Raw genomic sequence first — 19,405 nt, forward strand, 5'->3', positions numbered from 1 at the left:
CCCAAGTCCTACCACTGTTGTGGCCTTCAAAAACCCTGGGGGTCACTTGCAAACCCCCAGGGGGCATCAGAGGAGGACCTTGGTCAACAGATTCCGTCAGTAAAATGAGGACAATAATTCGTACAATAATAACTTTGTGAGATTGTTTGATGATGAAATGAGAAAATATATGTAAAAGCATTTTGTAGCAATAATTTGAATTGCTCCAGATACACGTCACCCTCATCTCTTTGGTTCAAATTACATGCGCATACATATATGTATGTGTACATGTACATATACATACATATGTGTGTATAGATATGTGTTGGTGTGCATACATATATAGATAGATAGATAGATAGATACACACACATCAGTGTGTATGAATGTATGATGCATGTATATTGGTCGACAGATCAAGAGAAAATGGCCACAGGAAGCCTGAGTTCAGTGCTCAGGGCTTTGAGCCCTTGTGCAGCAAACACTCCCTATGGTCTGCCTCAGGTCTCCCTGATCCTGCCTGGAAATCCCTTCCTGTGGGCACAAAGTTTAAGGTAAGGCAGCACAGCACTAGGAACGAGTCCTGACTTTGGAGTCAGATGTTTGGGGTCCAGATCTCAGCTGTCCTCCTTTACTGCTTGGCATCTTTGTTCCTTCATCAATAAAATTAACGGGTGGACTAAATGATAATAATAAACAATAGCCAGCATTCGTGGTTTGCAAAGCGCTTTACAGATATTATGTTATTTTACCCTGTGAAGTGGTGTTCTTGTTATGGTTCCCATTTTACAGATGAGAAGACTGAGGTTAGGAGACTTGCCCAGGGTGGTTCAGCAGGGTTTGAATGAAAGTCTCTCTAACTCCAACTCCCACACGCTAACTATCCATTGTTCCACTTCACTGACTCTGAGGTCCCTTGCAACTCTTCGTCTCTGACATACATACCTGCCTGTGGGCTTATGATTGAAGGGGACGGGTGGGATGAAAAATGGGTAAACCACCAAAGAAAAACCCCAGAGGAAACACTGGTTCCCAGGAGCTCTGGCTTTGATGAATAAATCTCCCTTTGTCTCCTTGAGAGTATTTTAGGATCATAGAATCTCTGAATTAAAAGAAACTTTAGCAGGTCATCTTATCATTGTTGTCGAGTTATTTCAATTATGTCTGACTCTTCACGACAAAGATGTCATGGCAAAGATGCTGGAGTGGTTTGCTATTTTTTTCTCCAGCTGACTTTGCAGATGAGGAAACTGAGGCCAATAGGGTTAAGTGACTTACCCAGAGTCACACAACTAGTAACTATCTGAGACCAGATTTGAACTCGTGAAGATGAGTCTTCCTGATTCTAAGCCCAGTGTTCTATCCACTCTGCCACCTAGCTGCCCTTCCAAGTCTACCCCCTAACTAAAAAAGAAAAAAATCACCTCTACAACATATCTCTCAATTGATCATCCAGTCATGGGGAACCCATTATCTGCCGAGGAAGCCTATTCCAATTCTGGATCGCTCTAAGTTAGGAAGAATGTCCATAAACCAAGCCCAAATTTTGCGAATTCCATGCATTTCCCAGAGTTCTGCCCTCTGGGTCCATCTGGAACAAGTTTAACCCCTTCCATGTGACAGCCCTTTAGACATGTGAAGACAGTTATGATATTTCCTCTAAGACTCTTCTCCAGGCTAAATGGCCTTGTTCCTTTAGCCCATCCTCAGATGACAGACCCTTCACCATCCTGAATGCCCTCCTCCCTTAAGCTTATCAGTGTGCTTCCTATGGTATGGCTCCCAGAACAGAACAATGTGCTCCAGATGTGGTCTGATGAGGACAGAGTAGAGCAGGAAGGGCTACAACCTCTAGCTTGCTTCTGTATGTATTTATATTCAAGTGGGAAAAAACCCTAAGGGCAAAATGTCATCCTAGTGGCTGTTTTACTGAGAAAAAGGGAAGAAAGGGCTTATATTGATTGTCATAGGATTTTATAGAATACAGAGCTAGGAGGGCTATTACTGACCTCCCTCCCCAACTCATTTTACAGAACAAGAAAGTAAAGAGACCTAGAGGTGTTATATGATTTGTCCATGGCCATATGACTAAGGAAAGAGGCATTAGAAACAATGAAGGAAAGACAGCTAGATGGTGGTGCAGTGAATACAGCTCTGGGCCTGGAGTCAGGACAACCTGAGTTCCAATCCAGCCTCAGACACTTAGTAGCTGTGTGACCTTGGATAAATCATTCAACATCAGTTTCCTCAACTGCAAAATGGAGATGATGAAAATAATAGTGAGATAATATTTATAAAGCACTTCGCACAGTGCCTGGCACATAATAAGCACTATATAAGTGTCAGCAATTATTACTACGATCAAATGAGATAATATTTGCACAGTGCCTAGCACATAGTAGGCACTATAGAAATGCTATTATTACTATTATTATCAAACAAGATATTTGTAAATTGCTTAGCACAGTGCCTAGTGCATAGTAGGCACTATATAAGTGCTAGCTATTATTATTATTATTATTACTACTGTCAAATGAGATAGTATTTGTAAAGTGCTTAGCACAGTGCCTAGCACATAGTAGGCACTATATAAATGCTAACTATTATTATTATTATTATTATTATTATTACTGTCAAAGAGATATTTGCAAAGTACTTAGCACAGTGCGTAGCACATAGTAGACATTATAGAAATGCTATTATTATTATCAAATAAGATATTTGTAAATTGCTTAGCACAGTGTCTAGCGCATGGCAGACATTATAGAAATGCTAACTATTATTATTATATCATTATTATTGCTATCAAATGAGATATTTGCAAGTGCTTAGCACAGTGCCTAGCACATAGTAGGCACTATATAAGTGCTAGCTATTATTATTATTATTATTACTGTGAAATAAGATACTATTTGTAAATTGCTTAGCACAGTGCCTAGCACATAGTAGGCACTATATAAGTGCTAGCTGTTATTATTATTAATTACTACTATGTTAGAGCTAAGATTTGAACCTTGGTCTCCTGACTCTAAAACTAGCCTCTTTCCACCATACCATGCTGTGGAAAGGTCAAGATGCCCCTTGCCTCTCCACCTTCCACAAAAAGCAGCAAAGGGCTTAGATGACACATACATTACATAATCGGTAGATACCTTGGATGTTCGCCTACGGAAGAATGAAGTTTTCAAGTTAAAGGATGAGCAGACCAAGAAGCAGTTTGCTTTGCCAAAGATGTAGATGACTGTGACAAAGCCTGAATAAGAGAGAGAGCCTGGTATAGGGCCCAGTTCCCACTCTGCCAAATAATAATGATAGCTAGCATTTAGAGAGCGCTTTAAGGTTTGCAAAGCACTTCACAAATATCTCGTTTCAAGCCAAAGAATTGAATGTCTAACTTTGAATGTCAGGTATCAGAAAACCAAACTGAGTGAGAGAGCTACTTTTGGGAGGTAAGAGAATCTAACTGGTCACTAAAATCATGCCTCATCCATAGCCAGTAAGTCTATATATGGGTCATAACAGCCCTGGGCTTGGGCATCTGAGGAGTAGGGATGAGATTAAGAAGTATGGGGCAGAAGGAGATTGTAATAAAAGGAAAGTCAAAGGCTAGAGAAACTTTCAAGATAACATTGCTTTGCATATTTTGAGTTACTAGGGGAAGGGAAACTCATAATCATAAGAAAAGGTAGCATTTTCCATGGAGATTTAAGAAAAGAAAGTGCTTTCCTCACAATGCTCCTGTGAGGTAGGTGGTGAAATTTTTATTATCCCCATTTTACAGACAATGAAACTAAGGCTCATAGAAGTAAGTGACTTGCCCAGGGTCACATAGAGCTAGTATTTAACCCAGATCTCTGGACTCCAAGTCTACCACTTTTTCCACTAGAATTAGAAAAAAAAATGTTGAGTAATCCCAGTTTATTTTGCGGATGAAAACATTGAAGCCCAGAGAGATAAGATTTCACTGGTCTAAGATCAGTGACAGGTCCAGAACCAGACCTTGAATTCAGGTCTTCTGACTCCCAGTTTTACATTTTCATTCTACCAGATCACATGCTTCTGTTGGTATTTCCCCAACGGGGCAACTCTAATTTCTATACCCCGCCTCCTGATTCTCTGAAATTGAACATCTAACTCATTTGATCCATTTATCTTACCCGGTTTCTCTTATTTTTTCTATTTTTGCTCTCAAGTGTGTGGGAGGGTGTGTGTGTGTGTGTGTGTGTGTGTGTGTGTGTTTGTGTGTGTGTGTGTGTGTGTAGCTTAGGCCCTGCATGTTTTCTGCTTCTCTGCATTTTCCTATGATGTTAAGCAAGCTGACACTTCCTCCAGGTTCTGTTTGCCCAGAATTGCTGCATAGAGAGAAGGAAAGATTCCTAAAATACCTCAAACCAGGGCCTTTTCCATTGGCTCCCCTCTACTAAGGTGCAATTAGGAATAGCATTTGTGTATTGTAAATTTCCAGCTGCAACTCCTGGGGATTTATCCTGGCTCCTCCCTTGTTATGTTCCTCCTCCTCACCCGAATTGTCCTAGCTGGTACCCAGGACATCAGCCTGGAGTCATCCACTTTGTCCATTCCTCCACCTTTTTAAGCCCTCAACCAATCATGGGTGACTTTCAGCTCTGTCCCAGTATCTCCCATCTCTGTCTTTTTGTCTTCTTTCACTTTGTAGGGTCTTGCTGTCTTGCCAGTCTTTATTCAAAGATCTGGAAGAGAGCCTGAGAGGCTGTCAAGACTACCGCTCCTACCTTCTTCCTCCAGTCATAGCAGACCAACAATTACCCCTTCTCTTTGGGAGTGAAACCAGAAAAGGGAGAGAAAGGTACACACCTGGCTGGCTCTTCCCTCCTGAAGGCCAGAGACTTGATTGGAGAGAGTATTTGACACAGTGAGAATGGAGTGACTCGGGGACAACCATCCATTAAAAAAAATAGGAACCAAGTGGCTAATTGATCCTTGCAAGAAATAAACCTGTTGCCCTCTAGTATATCCCCACAGACAAACACAAAAATAAACCGCTGGAGGTGCTGCCACCACAGGTCGAAGAGAAACTAAGACATGCTGGGTATGCCAGTCAGCCCTGGGCATCCAGCCAAAGCCTTGATATTAATGGAAATATCACCATCAACCAGCAAGTGAATCCCGTCAGACACAGTATCTTCCTTTGGCTCTTAACAGGAAGGGGTGAGGGTGGGGCTAAGGTTTGCCAGCTCCAGCCATGGACAATCCCCACTTGGTGATCTCGATGTCTCGGCACTAGGTTCCCAGAAAGATAGACTCTAGACTTGCCAGGACTGGGTGGAGGGAAGTGCTGGAGAAGAGGTGGATGGAGCGGATTGGTGACTCAGCACTGATGAGATCAGTCAACCTCACACTCAGGAAGGAGTCATCCTCATAGCCCCGGAGTGCTGGAGGTAGCAGCTCAGGGATAGCCCTCGGGAAGGGAGAGGAGTTGGGGCACGTTTGAGGAAATAGTCCTGCCCACAAGAAAACTTTTCAAGCATCTTTGCCCTTGGGACACCTGAAAGCTAACTCAGACCTTTCCCTGAGAGCAGATGAGGGGGAGGGGGCCAAGGCCCCAGGTGCTGAAAGTATGAGGAATAAGAGTACTAAGGGTCAGCCCCAAATAGTGCTGGATGTCAGAGAGAACAAGTCAAATCACACGGAGCAGGTGCAGAGGAGACCGGTCACAAGAGAACAGACACTGTTGGAGCAGAAGAAGTTATCAAAGACATGGCCCCTTTCTTGTCTTATGTTCATCAGAGTGTGTTTTTGTCACAGAAATTTTCTTTGCGGGGGTGGGGGGTGGTTCAGATATTTGATTTCAAATAGAAAACTTCCAAGGTGGAAGCTCTCTCCTCTTGTACAGATGGACAGTCTTAGAGAGCGGCCTGGGGCACTGAGAGGTTAAGTGTTTTGCCTATGGTCCCCCAACTGGTATGTGGCAGAGGAGGTGCTCCTGCCCGAGATCCACCCGGGATTTGCCAGGCATAAATCACACAACTACCAAACGTCAGAGTTGGGATGGCACCGTGGAGTCCAACACCTTTATTTACATTTTACAGATAAGAAAACTAATGAGACAATGTTTGATAAGAAATCCGGAGACTTAAGTATTCCAGGAAACTTAGAAGGAGTTTGCTAAAATTCTGCTAGCGACGGGCCCTTCATCCCGTCTTTTTTTTAATCTGTGGCCCCAGGGGCCTCGGTCCCCGCCTCCCGAACCCCAGACTTCCAAGAAAGTAAACAGCTTACCCAGTCTGGGACAGCCTCCTGGGACCAGCTGGTCCCCAAGAGCCAAGAACAGGACGGCCAGGAGCACCAGGGTGACAGACAGCATGCTTCCTCCTCTTCTAATACACCATTCTCCAATGGGAGCGGCCGCCACTGGGCTGCCTTTGGGTGGTCTCACTTCTCCCAGTGTCCATTCGTCATATCAAGTTCACTCCCAGTCCTCATCCCGGGGAGCGCTGTGCTCCCCAGCCGGCTCCGCGCCTCTCTCCACTTTCCAGCCGTGCCCTCACCACTCTCCGCTCCCTAGCCGGCTCCGCTCGCTCAGCGCCTCTGACTTGGCTCGGCCGGCTCCGCGCTCCTCTCACCGCCTGCCTCTACAACCCAAGCCCGGGCAGGAGCAACGAGCAAGCGAGCGCCCAGACTCCAGGCTCCAGACTCCCTCTCTTGTTCACTCTCAGCCAGTCCTGACTTTCTTAACTCAACTTCCCACTTACACATGACTCAGAGTAGTGGATAGTCCTGGCAAACACAGGAAAACATTTGAGGAACTCAGCTCTGCAGCGGCTGACTGTCCCCATGTGCGATTGTGAAATCGCCGAGCGATTGAGCAAGAATAGCCTAGGCCAGAGGGGAGGAGTAAGGGCGGGTTTCCAGCAAACACTCCACACCTGAGCGAGGAGGACGCACGCCCTCAGCTCTCATAGGCTGATTTCTTCTCAGCAACGCAGTTGAGGGGAAGGTGGTGATCGGTATTATTATACCGGATTTACAGACAAGAAAATCGAGGCTCAGAGAGATCGGATGACTTGCCGAGGACCCTAGAGTAAGCTAGTGGTACAGTTGGGACTTGGAGTCAGTTCTTCCTCATTCATAATAATAACGAGTATTTACTCAGGGTGTTTCCCAAGTCCAGGCAGTTATAAGCTGACTTTTGGGAAACACTCTGTATAGTACTTGTAAAGTGCTTTACAAAATTACCTCTTTTTATCCTCCTAACAGCTCTGGGAAATAGTTGCTGTTATTATCCCATTTTACAGATGACAAAGCTGAGGCAGACAGTTCAACTGACTTGCCTAGTGTCACACAGCTAGTTAAGTGATCTTAGGTAGGATTTGAATTCTGATCTTCCTGACACCAGGTCCAGCATTCTACCCATTCTGCCACCTCTTAGAGTCCAGTGCTTTTCTTAAGAGGGCAGAGGGGCAACCCCTACCCCAGAACTCTGGTTGGGAACAAAACCTGCAGAAAAAAATAGAGGACATTCCTTTCTTCTCCCAGGGTCACTTATTAGGAAAGCAGCAGAACAGAAACAATAGAACAGCTTTGGAGTTTAGTTAAGGGACAAGCCTGTCCCTCCCTGCATAGTCATCAATTCCTTAGGCCCAATGACACCTGACTCAGGCATTCACATTAATAACTGCCCTTTATAGTTTACAAAGTACTCTTCACCTGTGAGGTAGACGGTGCAATTATCACCATCCCAGGTTTACAGATGAGGGAACTGAGGCTGATGTGTTTGCTGAGAGCCGAGATCCCCATAGTTTAATAGATTCAGAGCTGGGAAGGACCTTAGAGAGCATATCATTTAACCCCCTCATTTGATAGATAAGGAAACCAAAGCTGAGAAAGGTGAAATGTTTTGTTCAAGGTCACAAAGGTAATAAATGATGGGGAAGATTTGAACCCAATCTGCCTCCAGGGCCAGTGATTTTTCCACTGTACTTCAAATACTTCCTTTCTTTCAATCAGTTAAAAAAAATATCCTTTGCCACTGATGATCCATATCAGAATGTTCAGAATGTTGCAGTACATACCATACTGGATTTTTATTTTATAAGCAAGCAAGGTTGAGCCAGAATCTGAAGGAGCTGACTACAAGCTTCTCACTCCTAGAATCTTTAACTTGAGGAATCAGAAAACTAGGTAGTGAAGCACGTGTGTGGGCATCGAGGTGATGGAATGCAAGCAGCACAGCATCAGGCACATAGTAGGCACCTTCAAGAGTTAGAGCCAGCTCAAATCAGCTTAGGAGAACTCATTGTTAAATTTTCAGCGTGAGCATTTACACCTCAGAAATCCGCAAAGGCTACAGAATCAGAGCTCGCTTTCCTGCTGATGACCATCTAGATAAAGTGATAAGGAAAATGTTAAAAATGCAGATTAAAATTAAAAGTGTATCCTACATATATGTATATATGAGTGTGTTTATATATATATATGTGTGTATATATACATATATACAATTTTTTCAGAGAGCTAGTCATTAAATATTTACCAGCACACTCTTGCTTTACAGGCAATGAGCCCATTGGAAAGTGCCTACTATGTGACAGGTACTGTACTAAGTGCTGGAGATACAAAGAAAGGCAAAAGACAGTAGTCCCTATTCATAAGGAACTCATAGTCTAATGGGGAGGAACGATAATATACAAACTATGTCTAAACAGGCTAAATGGGAAGTAATAAACAGAAGGAAGGCGCATTAAACAAATACTTGTTGATTTGCTGATTTGAAAGGCGGTGTCGTCCCATGGAAAGAAGAAAATTTGGAGTCAAAAGACCAAGGTTGAAATTCTAACTACCTGCATGACCTTGGACAAGTCCTTTAAGATCCTGTCTGAACCTTGGCTTCCTGATTTGTAAAATGAAGGTTTTTGACTAGGTTTAGCCTTTGAATTGTTCTCTAGTTCTAGGTCCATGATTCTCTGAGCCAGCAGGTGGCCCAGCACTGACAAGTCTAGAACTGACAGCTGCCTCTAGTCCAGCACTTTGTCCATAGCCATTGTTTGTTAGATGAAGAAACTCTACTACCTTTCCAACCCAGACTTTATAAACTGAATCCCACTATAGACAATGGGCAAAGAGATCTTTCCAAGGTGGGTGGATGTGAATTTCACAGATCACCACCATATGCCCAAAAAAGACAGAGAAGAGCTATGCCAAGGGAATGAGCTGACAGCAGCTACCATTTTCTAGGGGTGGGGAACCTTCAGCCACATGTGGCCCTCTAGGTCCTCAAGCGCAGCCTTTTGACTGAATCCAAACTTCACAGAATGAGTTTGGATTCAGTCAGAATCTGGATTCAGTCAAAGGGCCCACTTGAGGATCTAGAGGGCCACCTGTGGCCTCCAGGCGAAAGGTTTCCCACCCCTGATTTAGACTAAGCTGAAGGGTCAGGAAATTTATTTTCAAGTTTCGGCTCTACAAAGGTAACTTTGGAAAAGGCCATAGAACAAAAAAGTAACTTTTTGCTGGCTTGTTAAATTGGTTCTATCCTATTAAAAAATTGCTTCATGTGAAGATTTTACTCTTTGTTTTGTAACATTTATTAAATTATTATTAATGGTTATTATTAGTTTTATAATATTTTTTAAGATTCGGCTTAAAAATTATTCCCAGAAACTTCTGCTAAATTGAAAGCAATTCATGGGATCATAGAAAGCAAATCCTAGGAGGGACCTTAGAATACAGAATTTCAGATATCTCGAAATATAGAATGATAGTAATGGACGAAACTAGAGAACATAGAATGCTGGAGGTGAAAGGGGCCTTGGAGACCATCTAGTCATACAATCACCTTACCTGACATCTGAGTTAAACGAGGTCCAAAGAATTGAAGTAATTTGTCCAAATTCACAGTTTGTGAGCGGCAGAGTCAAGATACAAAAGTCCTCTGCCTCCAGATACAGAGCTTTTCCCATTATTCCACAATGCCTAGAATGGAGGCACTTCTACACTTTGGTTCCAAGGTATCAGTCAATGAATGTAGTTATTCCTTTCACGTCAGGACTTCCCCCGTCGAGGTTTTGGTTTATTGCCCGTTGGCATGAGAAATTCAATGGGAATTTTGGGGGAGTTCTGTGGAACTACACTTGAATGCCAGCAGAAAACACAGAAAAAGTTTAAAAACTCAGAAATGCATAAAATATATGTTTAGTATTATATAATATCAATGTACTTTATCTTTTAATGCCATAATAATTCAGACTTCTTCTCTGGTAGGGGAAAGTGGGGGGAGGGGCAAAAAACTTTACACAGATTTGCCAAATCATGGGGGCATTGTGTCTCTAACCCCCTCTATGTGGAGAGGATAACCGTAGATCCTAAATCAATTCAAGAACTCAATTCCTGAATCTGACTGAACGTACTCCGTGACAGGAACTGTGTGTCTGCTTGAGAGTGAAAGGATAAGGCACTAGGCGTGGAGTCAGGCATACCTAGAGTTCAAATCTAGCCTCAGACACTATGACCCTAGGCAAGTCACTGTTTGCTTCAGTTTCCTGAACTGTAAAATGGAGATAATAAGTTTATTATTTATTGTTATAAAATAATATAAATAAGTTATAAATAAATTATAAAATAATGTTTCATTTTCAGCATGGACTGATTCATTAGTTCTTCTGTGAAGCCCTTTTAACTTGTAACAATAGACCAGACTATCTCATTTTTTCACCCCGGCTTTCTCTCCCACTAGAAGGGGCCTAATGTCTACATGGACACTAAGGTGATGCTAGGGCTAGGAAGATATCTAGATACGTTGTAGGGTTGTCATAAGAATCAAATGAGATAATGATTGTAAAGCACTTAGCACAGTGTCCAGCACATAGTAAATGCTATATAAAAATATTAGCTATTAGAAAAAGCAAAAGGGAGTAAGTAAAGATACAGGACCATAGATTTAGCAGTCCAGTCCTACCAGGGTACCTGGAACCACCTAGTCTATACCTCAATTTTGGGAGCCATCAATAACAGGTATAACTTACATTTATGTCAACATTTTTCCAGGGCAAATGAGCAGTCATAGATTGATTGTAAAATGATGGAACATAATATCAGAAGAATCAATATTGCAGGTGTTCTACAATATTGACCCAAAGATAGCAGGTTTCCAGAGGTAGCTCAAATTTGCTCGTTATGGCTAATTAAATTTTCAGTTAGAGCATTTATACCTCCATTTATCTCTTGGAAATTGACAAATGCTACAAATCAGGGCTCAATTTATGGTTTTTTTTTTGTTTGCTTTTTTTATCTTTTAATTTATTTAATATATTTAGTTTTCAGCACTGATTTTCACAAGAGTTTGAATTACAAATTTTCTCCCCATTTCTACCCTCCCCCCCACTCCAAGATGGCGTATATTCTGGTTGCCCTGTTCCCCAGTCAGCCCTCACTTCTGTCACCCCACTCCCCTCCCATCCCCTTTTCCCTTCCTTTCTTGTAGGGCAAGATAAATTTCTACGCCCCATTGCTTGTGTATCTTATTTCCTAGTTGCATGCAAAAACTTTTTTTGTTGTTTTTGGACATCTGTTTTTAAAACTTTGAGTTCTAAATTCTCTCCCCTCTTCCCTTCCCACCCACCCTCCCTAAGAAGTCAAGCAATTCAACATAGGCCACATCCGTATCATTATGTAAAACCCTTCCACATGCTGTGAAGGACTAACTATATTTTGCTCCTTCCTAACCTATCCCCCTTTATCCAATTTTCTCCCTTGACCCTGTCCCTTTTCGAAAGTGTTTGTTTTTGATTACCTCCTCCCCCATCTGCCCTCCCTTCTATCATCCCCCCTTTTTTATCTTCTTCCTCCTTCTTTCCTGTGGGGTAAGATACCCAATTGAGTGTGTATGGTATTCCCTCCTCAGGTCAAATCTGATGAGAGCAAGATTCTCTCATTCCCCCTCATCTGCCTTCTCTTCTCTTCCTACAGAACTGCTTTTTCTTGCCACTTTTATGCAAGATAATTTACCCCATTCTATCTCTCCCTTTCTCCCTCTCTCAATATATTCCTCTCTCATCCCTTAATTTTATTTTATTTCTTTTAGATATCATCCCTTCATCTTCAACTTGCCCTGTGCCCCCCCCTCTTTCTCTCTCTCTCTCTCTCTCTCTCTCTCTGTCTCTCTCTCTCTCTCTCTCTCTCTCTCTCTCTATATATATATATATATATATATATACACACACACATACATATATACATACATACACACACACACTATATATATATATATATATATATATATATATATATATATATATATATAAATACACATATATATATGCATATTCCCTTCAGCTACCCTAATACTGAGTTCTCATGAATCATACACATCATCTTTCCATGTAGGAATGTAAACAAAACAGTTCAACTTTAGTAAGTCCCTTGCAATTTCTTTTTCTTGTTCTTTTTCTTAATTACCTTTTCATGCTTCTCTTGATTCTTGTGTTTGAAAGTCAAATTTTCTATTCAGCTCTGCTTTTTCACTGAGAAAGCTTGAAAGTCCTCTATTTTATTGAAAGTTCATATTTTGCCTTGGAGCATGATACTCAGTTTTGCTGGGTAGGTGATTCTTGGTTTTAATCCTACCTCCACTAACTTCCGGAATATCATATTCCAAGCCCTTCGATCTCTTAATGTAGATGCTAGATCTTGGGTTATTCTGATTATGTTTCCACAATACTCAAATTGTTTCTTTCTGGCTGCTTGCAGTATTTTCTCCTTGATCTGGGAGCTCTGGAATTTGGCAACAATATTCCTAGGAGATTTCTTTTTGGGATCTATTTAAGGTGGCCATCTGTGGATTCTTTCAATTTCTATTTTGCCCTGTGGCTCTAGAATATCAGGGCAGTTCTCCTTGATAATTTCTTGAAAGATAATATCTAGGCTCTTTTTTTGATCATGGCTTTCAGGTAGTCCAGTAATTTTTAAATTATCTCTCCTGGATCTATTTTCCAGGTCAGTGGTTTTTCTAATGAGATATTTGACATTGTCTTCCACTTTTTCATTCCTTTGGTTCTGTTTTATAATCTCTTGATTTCTCATAAAGTCACTAGCTTCCACTTGCTCCAATCTAATTTTTAAGGTAGTATTTTCTTCAGTGGTCTTTTGGACCTCCTTTTCCATTTGGCTAATTCTGCCTTTCAAGGCATTCTTCTTCTCATTGGCTTTCTGGACCTCTTTTGCCATTTGAGTTAGTCTGTTTTTTAAGGTGTTGTTTTCTTCAGTATATTTTTCAGTATTTTTTTGGGTCTCCTTTAGCAAGTCATTGACTTGTTTTTCATGGTTTTCTCGCATCCTTCTTATTTCTCTTCCCAATTTTTCCTCTACTTCTCTAACTTGCTTTTCCAAATCCTTTGTGAGCTCTTCCATGGCCTGAGACCAATTCATGTTTTTCTTGGAGCCTTTTGTTGTAGGCTCTTTGACTTTGTTGACTTCTTCTGGCTGTATGCTTTGGTCTTCTTTGTCACCAAAGAAAGATTCCAAAGTCTGAGACTGAATCTGGGTGCGTTTTTGCTGCCTGGCCATGTTCCCAGCCAACTTACTTGACCCTTGAGTTTTTCAGTGGAGTATGACTGCTTGTAGAGTAAAGAGTACTTTGTTCCAAGCTTGAGGGGATGCGCCATTGATTTCAGAGCTATTACAGCCAGCTCTGCCACACCAGCACTCCTTCGTCCCCAAGACCCCCCAACCCAGACTGGACTCAGATCTAAGCAGGCTCTGCACTCCCGTTCTGATCTGCCACTTAATTCCTCCCACCAGGTGGGCCTGGGGCCAGAAGCAACTGCAGCTATAGTTCCGTAGCTGCCCCACCTCCGCTGCCCATGGCAGTGGCTGAAGAGTGAACTCTATTACCCTGTCCCCAGCAGCTTTTCCCACTAACCTTCTCTGTTGTCTTTGGTGTTTGTGGGTTGAGAAGTCTGGTAACTGCTGCAGCTCACTGATTCAGGGCACTAGGGCCCGCTCCGCTGGCTCCTGGTCTGGTTGGGCCGTGCGGCCCATGCTGGGCTCTGCTCCCAGCTCCGTGTGCGATAGACCTTACCCAGAGACCATCCAGGCTGTCCTGGTCTGGAGACCTGATTCCCTCTGCTATTTTGTGGGTTCTGCAGTTCTAGAATTGGTTCAGAGCCATTTTTTTTATAGGTTTTTGGAGGGACTTGGCGGGGAGCTCACGCTAGTCCCTGCTTTCCAGCCGCCATCTTGGCTCCTCCCGATTTATGGCTTTTTTAATGTCTAGACTTAAGAAAGTGATGGAAAAAATGTTAACTATGAAGATTAAATTTAAAGTGTTCCTAGAGTTCTCAGAAAGCTGGTTGTGAAACATTTGCCAGCATATATTTCAATCTACAATGCCCAAAGGCAATGGAGAAATTAGATTGTTAGCATGTTATCAGTGATGACTTCTGTTTAAGAAATGGCATCCAAAACATCATTGAGGACGTGCATGATTAGAAAGAAACTGGGCCAGTCAGGTAGCAAGAGTAAGGGACTACCACAGATAATAGAGCTCCCTTTTAGCTCTATTTTTAATTATCCTAAAAACTGATCCCTCTTCCTTACTCAGTAGCAGGCATATTTTCACACTAAAACCCCTTAGAATGTTTACACTAAAATCACAGAAAGTCATAGAATGTCAAAGGTTAAATATCATGTCTCATTTTACAGATGCAGAAATTGAAGCCCAGTGAGAAGACATAACTACGGCAGGGTGATCTGGGCTTTGTTCCAAGGCACCAGCATGTTTAGGTGGAGTCATATTTCTGCCTCACTGTAGCCCTCCGCTGGCTCCGAGGCATGGCACCATAAGGGTCTCACCCTTCTTCCCTCTACTATCCCACCCCCATTCCCCATCTACCACTTTTCCCTTTTACTCTCTCCCCATCTCATCCTGCCCTGCTTGACTGTACCATGCCAGGGAAGATGGTGCTCACCTTACCAAGCTCCCAACAACTCCACTCACATTTACCTTCTCTTGGCTGTTGCCTAGACCTGGAGCAACTATGCCTAACTGGAACAAACCTCTCACCTGTCCCAACTCCCCATCCAATGGATTTAGCCTCGGGTACCATCATTCCTAATTATAGTTCTGCCCAAGGTCCCAAATGATGGAACTGGAAGAGACTTAAGAAGTCATCTAGTACAACCTCTTAATGCAGCCAGTCACAAAGCTAGTGAATGCCAGGGTCAGATCTGGCCCATCAATTTTCTACTATGCCATACTGTCTCTCAAAGGGAATTTTATACTTGGTCACCTTCCTTTCTAGAAATTTCCACTTAATCTTTAGCTTCACCCTCCTTTTCTAATCTGAATGACTGACTAAAGCATGTGCTAAGGCTATGTGCTAAGAACTAGGGACATAAATAGAAGAGTAAGATGGTCAAGGAGCTCTAATTCTTTTTTTTATAAATTTATTTTTTATTTTTAGTTTACAACACTCAGTTCCATGAGTTTTTGAGTTCCAAATTTTCTCTCCCTCCCTCTCCTACCCCTTGCCCCCAAGATGGCATGTGATCAGATATAGGTTCTACATATACCTTCACATTGAACTTATTTACATAATAGTCTAGTTGTAAAGAAGAATCATGACCAATGGAATGAATCATGAGAAAGAAGAAACAAAACCAAAAAAAAAAAAAAAGAAAAAAAGAGAGCAAATAGTTTGCCTCCATTTGCATTCAGACTCCATAATTCTTTCTCTGTATGTGCATAGCTTTTTCCATCATGAGTCTTCTGGAGCTGTCTTGCATTGATGAGAAGAGCCAAATCTATCAAAGTTATTCTTTACAGATACCGTGTGTCTGTAATCATGCATAATGGTTTCCTGGTTCTGCTCCCCTCACTCACCATCAGTTCATATAAGTCTTTCCAGGTTATCATGACATCTGTCTGCTCCTCATTTCTTATAGCACGATAGTATTCCATTATGTTCATATACCACAATTTGTTTAGCCATTCTCCAATTGTTGGGCATCCCCTTGATTTCCAATTCTTTGCCACCACAAAAAGAGCTGCTATAAATATGGGTCCATTTCCCACTTGTGTGATCTCTTTGGGATATAGCCCTAGAAGTGGTATTGCTGGGTCAAAGGGTATGCACATTTTTATAGCCCTTCGGGCATAGTTCCAAATTGCTCTCCAGAATGGCTAGATCAGTTCACAACTTCACCAACAATATAACAATGTTCGAATTTTCCCACATCCTCTCCAGCAAGGGAGCTCTAATTCTAATGAGGGAGAAAACACAAGTGGAAGAATTCTGAACCTTCAGATGACCAGATAATAGGATTTAGAACTTAAAGAGATCTCAACCCTCCTCCTACTTTTCCCTAATATTCTAACCTCATGTCAATGACAAAAAGAAAGTTTCGTGTTTTTGTAGTTGCAAAGAACAAGAAACATAGTAGATACTATATTTTTAGTGTCATGTTTTTGTAGTTGCAAAAAACAAGAACCATAGTAGATACTATATTTTTAGTTTCATGTTTTTGTAGTTGCAAAGAACAAGAAACATAGTAGATGCCTATTGAGTGAGGAGGAAAAGCTAAATAAGTTGTGGTAGGAGAAAGCAATTGAATACTAATGTCTTGTAAGAAACAATAATTGTGACAAATACATAGAAGCATGGGAAGACATTTGAACTGATGCAAAGCGAAGCAAGCCAAAAAGAGGAAAACAATATAAACAATGACTACAATAGTATAAAAGGAGAGAATAGTTACAATAAAATAAAACTGAAAGCTTCAAAAATATAATGAAAAAAGCTTGGCACCAAAGAAGAGACACAAGAAGGCATCTCTCCTAGCTGTTTTGCAGAAGTGGGGGACTAGGGTACAGAACATGACATAAAATCTCATAATTTTTCAATGCATTAGTTAGTTTTGTTCAGGGGTGTGATGGTAAATGTTTAACAAACAGTTCTCCCCAAAAAAAGTATACTGGACACACTTTTAAATTTAATCTGTACTATCACCATTTTCTCCAACACTTTCTTAAGTCTATACAACCAATAAAACAATAAATCAAGCCCTGATGTGTACCCTTTGCCAATTTCTGAAGTGTAAATGCTCACACTGAAAATTTAACAATTGCAGAGTCATATGAGCTGGCTCCAGCATATCACTGGTTTTGCTGGACTTTGTCAGAGGGATGGTTATATTAGGTGAGGAGAGTGAAAGGATATATTGGGAATTACAAGTGATGGTAAAAAATGAAAGATAATAATAAAAATTTAATGCTATTTTAAAAATATTTTTAAATTTTAAAAACAAAAACCAAAAATTCTAACCTGTGAATATTATATTTTTTCCCATGTCCCACATGTATGGTGCTTCTGAAATCTTATCACTTTATGTCTTGAACCTATTGGTCCTTATTCTTTTCATCTTATAAATCCTATTATCATCAGATTCATTCAATCTAATAATCAAAAACACTTATTAGATACCCATCACATTCCAGGCACTGCAGTAGTTTCTGGCCATGCCGAAATGATAAATGAAAGTTTCTACCCTAAAGGACCTAATAGGATGGGTGTCACATTAACACTATGTCAAGGATCCCAATGACAATTCCACCACTTAGAGCCTTAGAGATTGGTCTGAGAGAGAGAGATCTAACTTGACTTGCTCACAATTGTTTTGAAGCTAGGCCTTCTGGCCTCCATATCACATACTTTCATATGCACAAAGAAATAGACTCCAAACCCCACATATGATGTGGGCAAAGGAGAAATCAAGCTAGTGTACACTAAGAAAATTTGAAGAGGTAGGGATTGCTTTTGGCTAGGGAGAAGTGGGATAAAAATGGTTCAAAGTTTCGTCAAAGGGATGGTGCCAGAGCTAGCCCTTAAAGGGGAATGATTTCAGCAGGTGGAGAGAAGATATCACAAGCACAGGAGATGATGGCCTGTTGTGGAGATAAGATCAGAGAACTTGTCCAGACTGTCTGAAATGTAGAGTGCATCCTTCTCTCCTATTTCACCATCCCTGAAACCCTCAAAACCAGGTGATCTCTCCTTCTGCTTAAGCATACAGGACTCAAACAGCCTTGCCGGTGCCTTCCCTCAGTTTATCTCCCATTTACAATGTATATATTTTGTATGTATAGCTGTTTGCCGGTTGTCTCTCCCATTAGAATATAAGCTCCTTGAGGGCAGGGAGCATATTTTTGCCTCTTTTTGTATCCCCAGATCTTAGCACATAGTAAATGCTTAATCTTTTTTTTAATGATGCTGATAATAACAAATGGGACTGAAGAATCAGGAGACCCTGACACTTCATTAGCTGTATTACCTCAAGTAAACAATGGCCTCTCCAATTTCTCCATTTGTAAGATGAGAATACTTATACCATCTATTTATCCATTCACTCATCAACCTTTATCACTGTGTACAAGGCGTTACTAACACAAGAACAGCTCTGCCCTGCTTCCATTCTACTGGGGGGCAGCACAACAGAGAATTGTGGGGTCATAGATTTGGAGGCGGACTTTAGGGGTCATCTTGTCCAATCCTCTTATTTTACAGATGAGGAAACTGAATCCCAGAGAAGCGAAGTACTTGCCCAAGATCATACCAGTGGTAGCTGGCAAAGCCAGCACTCAAGCCCAGATAAATAAAGACCAAATCCCTACCAAGTAAATACAATATAATTTCTGGGGAGGAAGGGTGGAGACCTACACCACATAGCTATTATGAACAAAGTAGTTTGTATAAACCTGAGTTAATAGTGTCCTTCCAATGTCCCCCATTGCTCCCAGGATGGGGGGAGGGAGAAAGGGCAGGACATCTGACACTCTTACTGGTCTCAGAAGAGGCTCCTGCCCTCAGGGGAGAATCAGAATGAGAATGAAGGGGGGTGGAGCCAAGATGGCAGCTGGAAAGCAGGGACTGGCCTAAAGCTCTCCCCCAGGACCCTCCAAACACCTATAAAAATGGCTCTGAATGAATTCTAGAACTGCAGAACCCACGAGATAGCAGAGGGAAGCAGAGCTCCAGCCCAGGACAGCCTGGATGGTCCCTGGTCCCTATCACACTGTGCTGGGAGCAGAGTGGAGCAGAGCCCAGCATGGGCCATACCAGAACCAACCAGACCAGGAGCTGGGAGGAACAGGCCGTAGCGCCCTGAATCAGTGAGCTGTGGCACTTACCAGACTTCTCAACCCACAAACACCAAAGACAACAGAGAAGGTTAGTGGGAAAAACTGTGGGGACAGAGTGAAAGGAGTTCGTGGTTGGCCATTGCCCCGGGGGCAGTGGAGGTGGTGCAGTTCTGAGGCTGCTTACAGAGCTACAACTGCAGTTGCTTACAGCCCCAGGCCCACCTGGTGGGAGGAATTAAGTGGCAGATCAGAGCGAGAGTGCAGAGCCTGCTTAGATCTAAGTTGCAGTCCAGGTTGGTGGTTCTTGGGGGA

The 19,405-nt window shown here is 42.0% G+C and overlaps 1 protein-coding gene across 1 annotated transcript in view; it reads right to left on the reverse strand.

Moving 5' to 3' along the window:
- Nucleotides 1-6,789, reverse strand: part of IL6R (interleukin 6 receptor) — a 59,233-nt gene extending 52,444 nt beyond the window's left edge. The window contains exon 1 of the mRNA XM_036756216.1: nt 6,241-6,789. Coding sequence (XP_036612111.1) covers nt 6,241-6,325 — 85 coding nt within the window. The 5' untranslated portion in view covers nt 6,326-6,789. The remainder of the gene's footprint in view (nt 1-6,240) is intronic.
- Nucleotides 6,790-19,405: the final 12,616 nt, after the last annotated feature.

This window comes from Trichosurus vulpecula, chromosome 4, assembly GCF_011100635.1.
Source record: "Trichosurus vulpecula isolate mTriVul1 chromosome 4, mTriVul1.pri, whole genome shotgun sequence".
Classification (NCBI taxonomy): domain Eukaryota; kingdom Metazoa; phylum Chordata; class Mammalia; order Diprotodontia; family Phalangeridae; genus Trichosurus; species Trichosurus vulpecula.